General features: G+C 41.7%; 1 protein-coding gene across 2 annotated transcripts in view; it reads right to left on the bottom strand.

The window, feature by feature from the left end:
* crhr1 (corticotropin releasing hormone receptor 1) overlaps nt 1-10,343 on the bottom strand; it is a 95,690-nt gene extending 85,347 nt beyond the window's left edge. The window contains exon 1 of one of the 2 annotated variants that reach the window (XM_088623211.1): nt 10,167-10,343. In XM_088623211.1, the coding sequence (XP_088479337.1) occupies nt 10,167-10,226 (60 nt within the window). In that variant the 5' untranslated portion in view covers nt 10,227-10,343. Of the gene's footprint in view, nt 1-6,345; nt 9,476-10,166 lie in introns of those variants that run through there. The other variant, XM_088623212.1, reaches the window with a different exon arrangement.
* Nucleotides 10,344-11,652: the final 1,309 nt, after the last annotated feature.

The raw sequence follows: 11,652 nt of genomic DNA on the forward strand, positions 1-11,652 counted from the left end.
TATATGTTTATACAATGTGTTGAACCCTGATTCCATGCTCTGCTAGCAGATGAAACAATTGGCTGAAAACTGCTGTTTTTAGGAGAAAATTGAGAGCCCCCAATTAATCAAAATGCTTCTTATGCTCGAGAAAGTCACTTGCAATTTACTCTTCATTAATTAGAAAATGGATGAAAATGTCTTGATGGACCATTTGCTCCAGGGTGTCTTGACATTTTTAATGAAAATAACAAAAAATGCAAACAAAACTCAACATAATTGCGTGTAATTTAAAATGATAAATTGACAGAGGTGATGTTTTTTACACAACTGTGACATGAATTACCCTTTCTAGGGAGTGATTGCAAATCTTTCCCATTTTTATGTGCTACAAAAGCTGAATTCATCTTCCTCGGCCGTCCAAATTAAAAAATAGCAGAACGTTATGCGTTCACACAGAAATAGATCTTGAAGAAAGAGACTTGAATTTTAATTAGATCCCATCAGCTGCTCTGCATTTTTTTTTACTTTGGATGGGGAGACCCATACAAATTCAAAAGTACATTAAGCTGATGTACATCTGATCAAGAGGATCACAGCTCTTCCCTTGCAACTATATTTATTCCCCTTTCTGCTTGTCACCTGTCATGCTCTGTGGGGTTGTCCCTGCAGTGGAAAGAGGGTTATATTGAGCTCTGGCCTCACACACCCTCAGTCATGAACAACCTTTCTCATGACCTTCTCTGTTAGTGCATTGCCACTTTCCCTAACTATCTGATTCCAAAGGTATCTACAGGCACCCTGGTTCTTAAAGAGGTTAATTGACTCATTTATGAATCAACTAGACTATCAAATCTTGGTCCCGGAAGGTCTGCATGTATAATATTCTGTTGTTTTTTTTAAAGTAACAGCACCTGAAATGCCAGAAGAAGGTGTGTATTTGATCCAGTTAGGTAATAATTTGATTTAGGCCATTGACAGCCGAGCAGTCCACCTAGTTCACATCCACCACAGAATTCTGTTCCTGCCAGTTCATTCTTATTTAATTGGGGTAGTTGCTAGACTATGTTGTTGCAACTCACAACTGGTAGCCCACTGAAGCTAAGCAGGTGTGAGCCTGCTCAGTACCTGAATGAGAGACCTCCTGGTAAGGTTGCTGCTGGAAGAGGGCCACCAGGGGGCGCTCACCCTGCGGTCTATGTGGGTCCTAATGCGCCAGTATATTGATGGGGACGCTATACTGTAAAAAGGCACCTTGGGATGAGACGTAAAAGCGAGGTCCTGACTCTCTGTAGTCATTAAAACTCCCAGGGTGTTTCTCTTAAAGTGTAGGGGTGTAACCCTGGCATCCTGGCCAAATTTCCCACTGGCCCTTACCAATCATGGTCTCCTAATAATCCCCATCTATGAATTGTCTTCATTACTCTGCTCTCCTTCCCACTAATAGCTTATTTGTGGTACTTGCATCATCCAGGTGGGGCTGCACACTGGTGGTGGTGGAGGGGATCCCCATTACCTGTAAAGGGCTTTGAGTGGAGTGTCCAGAAAAGCCCTATATAAGTGCAAGCAATAATTATTATAACACTCCATTTTGGAAGCTTAGAATGACTCCTTGTTGAGCAGCCCTTACAACTTCATCTTTGTAGAAACCACTTAGTGGGGTGAAAAAATACTTAAGTAAACTTAAATGAAGAATATCTGAGCAATCTTAAATGATCTGCAACTGCAGGGAGCTTCTGGGTTTCACTGTTCAAAAAGCTGGTGAGGACATAATCATGGCGCAGAATTGTCTCATTTAAATATATATTCGTTGTTTAAGATTTGTCTGTTTGCAGTGATTTGACTTGTTAATCAATTATTCCTTCTGGAGCCACCATTAGGCTGTATCCCTTTGTCCAGCTGAAGGCCTTACCTTTTGAACCTGTAGAGGTTCTGAATTTTTTTTTTTGTTGGCAGGCAATTGCTTGAACATTTGTTTATGTGGTTTGTTCATTGAATGCATAAAGGCTTTGAGACCGACTCGAGGTCTCTTAAAGAAACCTCAAGGGAGCCAGGTTGCGCAATGCCTGGACAGATATCCATAAATGTCACTGCAAGGATATTTATGGCCAGCCAGAGGTTTAAAAATATTCAGCTGAAACTTCACAAAATGTCAGAGACAAACACGCATGGCCAAAACCATACCACACATCATTAAAATGTAATTCACCGCTAAAGAAGTGAAGGCTAGTGTGATACACATACACATACACATACAGTGGTTGTGGTCTTTTTTAACAGAGAAGGAGCTGCAGGCAGGAACAGATTTGTAATGTGGTATTCAAAATTAAAATACCAAACTCAAACATTCAATAACAGAGTTTAAAGAAACCCAGTGGCAAAATCATAGGGCCTTTTCCTCCAGATAAAATATCTCCGTTTCATGTTCTCTTAATTGAACAAAACCACATTTTAAAATGTAAAAAAGAAATACAACAAGCAAAGAAAGCTTTAGGACAAGATGAAGTAACTGAAAGATGATACAGGCACTCTGTCTGCATAGTAACTTCAACAATGTTACTCCACACAATCTGTCAGATTTAGAAGTCCTTGTCTGCACTAATGTACAGGTTTATTTTTTATGGCAGTCATCTTCAGCAAGTAATTTAACCATGTTCCCTGGTGTAAAAAAAAAACAAAACAATTTAATCGTTTTAACTAAGATGAATGCTTTCTTGACTTGAGATTCCAGAGACTGGGATACTAAACAGTTTAAACAATAGGTGAACTCAGAGGGGATTCACATTGGCAACCTATTCATGAGACACAGAAGAGGTACATTCATTTCCAGGCAATCTTTTCATAATATCCTTCCTTCAGCAGTCAATTGTTCTTAAGTGTTATTATACACTTTTTCACCTTTTTTGTGATACAAAAAACTCTGCATTAAGTGATTACATTCTCCACAGACTTACCAACCAGCTATTGCTTTATTATTTTTCATGCTAAGTAATGTATTCCAAAAAAAAATCAACTAAAAATGAATTCTAAATAATGAACACCTTGAGTCAAAAAGTAAAGAATCTCAAAGGAATATTCCTTGGGTCTAAGTGTTAATTACACAGCGATTTTGACAGATAAATGGCATTGGTATATCTAACAATATACGAACATTTATAAATGAGACAAGGGCATTGGGCCCATCTAGGTGGATTTAAAAAAAAATCAAGTAGATATCTAATTGATGCAGAGCCATTTATACACAATTCAATACAGACTTGTAAAAAGAGTGGTGAAAAAGGTTATCATTCAAGCCAGTTTGTTTTCTTTTTAACTGAAAAATGTGTATGTGTAACTATATACAGTATAATATAGTTCTGGACGAATCAGCATGATTAACACATAGAATGGAGCAGACGTCAAGATGAATGAATAAATGCATATAAACCAGAAATTTAGAGACATCACCTACTGTATATATTTAAGATGGAAAACCTTCATTTAGAAAACCATTAAGAAAACCTTAGATATTTAAGCTGACACTTCATAATCATCTATACAATGTGAGGAAGTAATTAAAAGGGGTTTTCGGGAATGTTTGGATACAGCAGATATAGTTAAAAGTGTATTTGCATGATGGGATGGTACGCTAAAATCGTACAAAGCACTAGTAAGACCTCCTCTTAAATTATTGAGGACAACCCCAAATTACAAAAAATTCAAAACACTCCAGAGAGGAGTGGTCAGATATATTCCTGCTCTAAAAAAGAATGTTCTATCCTGACTGGCTCAATGCTACCCTGGAACCCCCAGCTGCAGTAGTTCTGCAAAGAAGAAAACTTCACCTTTCTCACAGATCTGCACATTACTTCTTATTTTAATGGCAGTGCTTTATTTGCTTGTCCACACAGAACAACGTGCCATTCAGCTGCCTTGAAAATGCTATTCTGTTTTTTGCTCTGTTCTGAGTTTTCTCCGCTTCAGAGCAAAAGCTCTGATATGATCTGGGTTCGGATATGTTGAAAAATGCTCCCTTGTGTATGTCATAAATCCCAAACTAACTTTAAGACTACGAAGCTCTTTAAAATAATAATAATAATAATAGGCCAGAGATTGGACAGGAACTCACACTTAAAAATGAGGAAAGCTGATAAACAAGTAGAATGTAATCAAATACATTAAATTTAAGGGCAACTTGCAACTCCTGTGAGTGATGTTTTTCCTTGATTGTTTTGAACGGACTGTGCAAGTGGAAACAATACACCTAATCTTTTGGGAATGTCACTGCCACCTTATTTTGGGACATTCATATCTTGGAGAAACAAACGGCGATGAAAACCAGCTCAGTCCCCGCCTGACAGGAGTGTGGGGGCAGTTTCAACACCTTGCGCGGAGAGGTCAGCAGGTTAGTGAAAGACTGTGGAGAGGTGCACATCAGAGGCAGCTGTATACTGGTATGTGGGTGGTCAAGAATAGATCCATCTCCATTCCAGCCTACAGCCAACTCGTTGCTCCAGCTAATGATTAGCTGTTGAAGCAATCTTCAGTTCTTGCATTAATTAAGCAGTTTAGGGTCAGTCCAGTAATTGATTCATCGCAAAGTTCAAAGTCCTAGAAGAGGCACACAGTTGAACAGCCCAGGTTATCTACCCCGATCTAGGTATGAGTAGGTGACAATGGCATTAGTTCCCATCTCTGAACTACCAGTGACCCCATGCACATTTGTAATGTCTAAATTGAAAGCAGGAATGCAAAGTGCTATTCCTAATTGCTTTAGGGGTGGCGTTGTGTCTGTTATCCCCCGGGTAACCGAACAATCGCTCTCCTATTGCAGTTACATCCATTGCAAAACTGCATCGCAAAATGCCAAGTACAGGTTTTAAAATAACTCCCGGTGAACTGGCTGTCAGGGTCCACTTCAACAGTTTTCAACCATTTTCCCTTGTTGTTAAAAAGAGCCTGGTAAATCCTGTAGGATCATTCAAATGTTGAAAAATCTTAATTCAGAAGCCTTGCTTGTCGGATTAACTAAATGAACTTGCGCACAGTATGTAGTGGCTCTCTCACGCCTGCGCCCTGGGGCGCTGTACACACACACACACGGACACAGACACAGACAGAGCCGCTCTCGGAGTGAAAGTGAAAACGCCATCGCCGGAAAGATGTTGAACTCAGACCCCTGACGCCGAAGAAAATATGACCTAAAGCGTACCGTCGCAGGAGTGTTGAACTAATAACGCGGCGTCCAAATGAGCTAGGGGCCAGGCTGCATGTTACCACTGACATTGCGGCTGCTTCTGCTATTTCGTACATTGTGCTACTGTATATGTTCATTTGACAATAACCTCAATTAGGCCTACTATAATTACTGGCATTCAAACTGTAAATGAAAAATCCTTCATCATGTATTTATTGGACAGACATTGTACATGTCGATACCACAGGGCATTGTGTTATGTTCCTATGTTAAGTATCGGATGCTTGGATATACATTTGTTTCGTCACCATGGTCTTTTTCCGTAGCTAGCCTATCCAATGGGACATGCAATATCGGAACACTTAAACATTAGTCATGAACTTTTCCAATGGTAACTGATCGATCTCGGTTTTTTTTCCCACTTTCGTTGTTCGCCGTGAGTACAGCTGTCCATTCTCATTAACAGTGATTCGGAAGGTTATTATTACATAATAAAGTGGGCATAATCGTTTTATGATTGTACTCGGTGTTTAGCAAGCATTAACGTTTAACTTTTTCCAGGACGTTTTAATACTATGGAAACGCTGTTAAACCCCTCTTCAGACCTACAGTATTTGTTTTGAGTGTTCACAGCGAGCATCCATGAATGCTAAACCACGAACCACAAAGTCGCACCGGCTCAGAAATGAATGACATACTATCCCCAAGGCACTACGGCGAATTTCATGAATCAGCTAGACTAGTGAAATGTCTGGAGCTTTTTAGCTTTGAATAGGAGTGAGGTTTCACTACACTACCGTAGTATTGCGCAGAATCTTTCCGCAAAACTTAAATATAAAGAATATACAGTACAGCTTTTTGGCAAAACTTAAAAATCATCATTTAAAAAGACCTCCCCATGCAAATATAAGTGCCATTAGATACTGTATGTGTTATTGGATGTGTCAGTTCATTCTAAACGTTGCCGATCACGATGCTTTCGAATGGAAGTTGTATTTCTAAAGATACATACTGTACCAAACCCCTCGGTCTCTGTATTAAATTCTCCAGGTGCTGTTGATAACGTTGCCTGAGTAGCAGGAAAACACCGGTCAGACCGTTAACCTCTGCTATCCGCGCAACGAATAAGCGAGCGCATTCGCCCCTCCTGTCCGCATAGGACACCCGAAACCACCGGTACACACACTCACCTGCAGAATCTGGGCGCAAAGCATTTTTCTGGGATTGTAACTGAGGTGGCACATGTGTCTAGCAGAAATGACAGAACTCTTGTCTTCACACAAAGAGATGTTTTGGGTGAAGTGATAGTCCTTCTTCCTTAGGCTGACCGGAGAAGATCAACGTTTCAGAGTCTGTGCTGGAATTACTGTTGTATTGAACTCACCAACACAGCGGTCATAGTGAGTCCCGCTAATTTCCGCATCTTTGTAATAATCATCGCATGGCTTTTTTTTCTTTTTCTGTGTTTATGCATTAATAGCTCCGTCTAAAAAACGTGTAGACTACAAAAGTATCCAGTTTAAAATGTCCGCGGCCGTGAAATATCCCCAGTCATGTTACTGTGCATATCGTGTACAGTATGTACCTGATTTTAATCCTAAGCATTGGAGTCAGTTTTCGTACAAGAAAAACAATCTCAAAATCCTTTTCTTGGTTTCAGAGTTCATACGTGGAAAAATGGGACATAAAAAAAAACAACTTTACATGATCATAGCAAAAGCTTCAGCGCAAGCAGTTTAATTTCTAGAGCGTTATACCGGAGTGTTTTACATTCAAAATGAGATTAATCGGTCTCCTCTCGAAATCCCAGCGAGGTGCTTGCTTATTGTAACTCCTCTTATCCTATCGCTGACCTACAGGCGCTTTATCTAATTCTCTGGATAATACGCGCTCCATAACTCGAGTTAATCTGTTTCGGTGAACCCAAATTCATCGGGTTTAATGAATCCAATATGATACCCAATCGTATTAGGTGTATCTGTTTGCTTTTTATTATTAGTCATGCTTTTATTAATATTGAATTCCTCCAATCAAAGCCTGTGGTGTTTGTGGATGGTAATCGGTCACACGCTACATGCATTCGTCCAAGCCTTCCAAAAAGCGCGCTGAAACGTTATGCTGCCTGTCCCTTGTTTATAGATTCACTGAAGGCTGCGACCTGTCCATCCGAGCCTCCGCTTCTTTCAGACTAAAGCAATGCCACGGTCGCCAAATTCTTAGCAGAGCAAGTGTCTGCACTCGGCAGTTCAGCCGGCAAGATTTCCGTGCCTGCTGGGACGTTATCTGTTCTGCCGCCCAACTCCTGTGCAGTTTGTCGCTGACGCTCGGAACAGTCCGGATGCTCCGAGCTGCCGGGGATCCTTCACAGAATAGCTCCTAACTCCGGCACGTCCGGAGACAGCATCGCCCGGCGAGTCCTCCAGGGGGGCCACGCTTGCGCTGCTGCCTCGGGGCTGAGGGTATCAGCGGGGGCGCCCGGCGTCCTGGCTGGGAATCCGGTGACCGGGGCGACTCCTGCCGCAGCCTGCGGTCATTTGCCCCACCGTACGACTTCAGGGCTCCCGCAGAGTGAGAGCGCTTCTCCAGACCCCCTGCACCACTATCACTGTCGAACTGCGCCCTTAAACCAATTTATGTTCTTCATCTTAATGTCTGTCTTTTAAACTCTGAAGGATGTCCCTGTCGCGATCTACAAGGGTTTTGATGTTTACATTACAGTTCGCTTTGGGTACAGTATTAACCAGTTCCCGATTGCTGGTGTCACCCGGCGTTTCAGTCGGTTGCAAATATCACTCCCGGTCCATGTTTCTGTGTCTGTAGTAGAGGTCTGGTTTCTTAACTAGTTTTATCCCGTCCTCCTGCCAATACGGGAGCTTACTGCGCACTGAGAGCAGTCGAGCTGTGCAGCGCGTATAAGACCACTCCTATCTTTATTCTGGGGCAAGCTACAGTATATGTTACCATGGGGATCTCCTACCTATTTCGGTGCCGGCAAACCTGACAGGAGCTCAGGAATTGCTGTTACCGTGTTGTTTTACTTTTATCTGAATAAACGGATAAGAATAAACACATTGACTATTTGCAAATATAAATCAGACGCTGATTTCAAACCGGTGTTTCGTTTCTCACCTATCAATAACCCTCCGGCCCTTGTCGGTTTAACGAGATGTACCAGAATTTGAAGTCCGTAAGCGATTAACCAACATTCAACATGTTCGTTTCACGATTCCTCGCTGCGCAGAACTGCATCATGTTGAGGCAGTCGTGTCGGAATTTACGGCAACACGCAGCGGGATGTAATTTTCCTACCTTCGCCACAAACTATGAAATTAGGCTCCGGGAAATTGTCACAGCACAAAGAAACGCGGTGTCGATGTCTGTCCTTTTATTTCCAAACTCCGTTCGGCCGATGCTGGCCGATTTTATTTATAATGTAAATGTACAATATAGTGTATACAAGCATTCTTCATATACTAGGAGCGTCGAAGGCGTCGGAGCAGTAGGTCTTCTTGGTGTCGGGGAACGCCACCTATGAGCCTATGAGACCGATGTCAGGGCTGTGAAGAGTAAAGATTTCTCCAAGCCCATAGTTTCTCATTTCACCTCTGACGGCCCTGATCACATTGATCTCTCCATCTGAGTTCTCAATGAAGGGTTTCTCAACTCCCGCCGCAGAAAGACATCAGAAACAAAAATTATCCTGAAACCTGGTTCACACCTTCTCTCAACGTCAGACTTGTTTTCGTGCAATCTTCTCTATTCACATGCAGATTTCGACTTTACCCCCTCTCTTCACCTCCTCCCCTCTCCCAACTTTTGTTTTCCTGTGTTATTTCATCTTTGCTGCCTGCCGTCTTCCTCACACCCGAAGAAGGCTCCACAGCCGAAACGTCTCTTTTCAGCATGGAATTAAACCTATGACTTGTTCTTCATGTACTTCACCTTGAAAACGGAATCTAAATAGCGACTTTAAAAAAAAAAGACCGTTCAGAGGCTTTAGGAGAGCGAATCGGTTAAAAGAACGTGCGGACGCTTGTGGCATGTTCTCCGCCGGCTCGTATCTCATCTGAAGCTGTCGTACAGCAAAAAAGGCATTCAGTCAGAAAGCAGCTCCTATGACATTCCATTAATTATCCCCCTTCAATTCGAGGGTTATGGATTTTCGATCCCATCTCTTTCAGAAAGTTCTCTGCTCATCATCAACATCATTTTTCAAATCGTCTTGTGTTTCAGGAGACACGCTGTACGTCTTCCACCTGACGGAATATTGGTTGAATGGACATTTTTTGCGTGGTCTTGAAAACATTTCTGAAGTGCACGTTATCATTAACTGATTACAATTCATTACATTAATTGCTTACTTCGAATACAATAATATTTGTAAATTTACCGATTAACCCACCGGTTGCGTTTGAGCTCAATTATAGTCATTTATTTAAATAATTAGATAACTAATACCAATATAATAGATTTGTAATAGTTGTTTTTTTTTAATTACGTTTACCAACACCGGTTTTGGGGTTAGCCTATTTTCCTGGGGTGGGTTATCAAAGCCGAACTATGCTGTACTGTTCTCTTCGCTTTCCGTTTACACGAAACATCAAATTTCACGCTAAACGGAGAAAAGTACAATCGGAGTCTCTTCGGAATGATCATAGGAGCACATTAAACCAAACGGGCTGAGAGAAAATTGCAAAACGAAAGAGTTTATTTTCCCCGGAGGAGACTGTGGTTGAAATTCTGGAATAACCTGATGTCTGTAAGAAGGCGGACGCCTCTATATCTTTTAAGTTCTTGTATGGAGCCGACTACCTGCAAATTGCTTCGTGTGTGTAAGATGGTGTGGATTGGAAAGCAAGCTATATACTACCCAGATGATATAGAGTTCTGCCAAACTGTTTCACCCCGAAAAGCCATTTAGTATTCTCTTGCGGTTCCCGTGAGGCATGCTGATATAAATTATGTTGCTATCGTGCTACTTTAGAAAATGAAGGAAATCGCTGATGCCTACCTGCAGTGCCTTTTGCTCAAACAAATGCTTTGATAGTTGTTTACTCTTAAAGCGTCTCATTATCGGCTACTCTGCGCTGAAGAGCAATAATGATAGAAATCGCACAAGGCAGTTCCCAGGTGTGAACACCTCTGCACTTTGTGCTGCGTTAGCACGATACCTAATTAGACTACGGTGGTGACGAATTTAGGAAATGTGCTGCATTATTTGCTCTAAATAAACCACGAGTGTTTCAAGGGTAAAAGAAAAAATGATCAGAAATCTTCTGTTGTTCTACAGTATGTGTTTTTTTTCCCCTTTTAAAAAAATAATAAATCTGAGTACCAGGCAAGCTCGGGTCCTGGCGTTTGTTTAAAACAGTTCCAGGCTATATTAGATGACAGTTTTTTTTCCATTAGATGACAACGTCATGGGATGCGCCTTCTCCTTAAACCATACTGGGCAAACATCCTGATATGGAAACCCTGCTTTGTTTGCACTGTGACTGGCCTCCAGTCATTGTGTCCTTTGGTGTCTATATCTAATGCTACAACCCCGGGGTACCTGCCTGCTTAGCACATCCAGGACCAGCACCCTGAAGAGCTGGAGAACCTACTGAATTGGTCCAATAAAGCCAATACAGAGTTTGTTTAGGCGCTTAAGTGCAAAGTTGGAACAAAACCGTGCATGTTCACCAGCCCTCTGAGTTCTTAATTTTATACCCCTGATTAGCTGTGAAAATAAACATGATCTTATCTTAGATCTGTAGGTCTAGTTAGGGACATCATTTTAGTAACTGATCAGCTAAGTATTCCAACTGCATCAGTCTGAAGGCATGGGACTCTTCAGGAACTGCAATGCTATAAAGTAATGACAAGAGTTTGCTTCAGTTTCCCAGTAACGCAGGGCTCTGTATATGAAGGAAGTTAAAGAATAGTTTCCAGGCCTTGCATACAGCCGGGCTGGTTTTATAGTTATGTACAGTACTTAAGCTTCTTGCAGATCAATTAAATAATGAATAATGTAGCACAACTCTTACTCCTCATGGCTGAGGGTGATCGTGGTGGTCCTGGAGGGCCCGTGTGTCTGCAGGTTTTTAATTGCAACTTGGCTCTTAATGAACCCAGTCAGCTCATCATTGGCTAAAGTGGACCACTCTGGTGCTGCTGCTGCTTTGAATAACCCTAAAACCTTACAGCCCCCCCCAGGACAGGGATTGCTTTGCTTTAGAAGCTCAGCAGCTGGGTTCCTTCAGGATGAAAAGCATTATATTAATGGAAGGAAGTATCCTTAATATCTCAGCCCTGGTGCTGAAACAAACACGACTCTTGTTTCTGGTCCAGTTGAGCTCGTCATTATTAACCCCCTTATATGAAATAGAATTGCTTGAAAATAACTATTTAAACTGGGTTCTGTGCTCAGTCCTGCAAACATATTTTGCACGGATTCATTGAGCTCAGCCTCATTCAGTTGCTCCAGTGTTTAAAGCCTCCTGCTGTCGAACCAC

Source organism: Lepisosteus platostomus, chromosome 28 (genome assembly GCF_059453375.1).
Source record: "Lepisosteus platostomus isolate fLepPlt1 chromosome 28, fLepPlt1.hap1, whole genome shotgun sequence".
Classification (NCBI taxonomy): domain Eukaryota; kingdom Metazoa; phylum Chordata; class Actinopteri; order Semionotiformes; family Lepisosteidae; genus Lepisosteus; species Lepisosteus platostomus.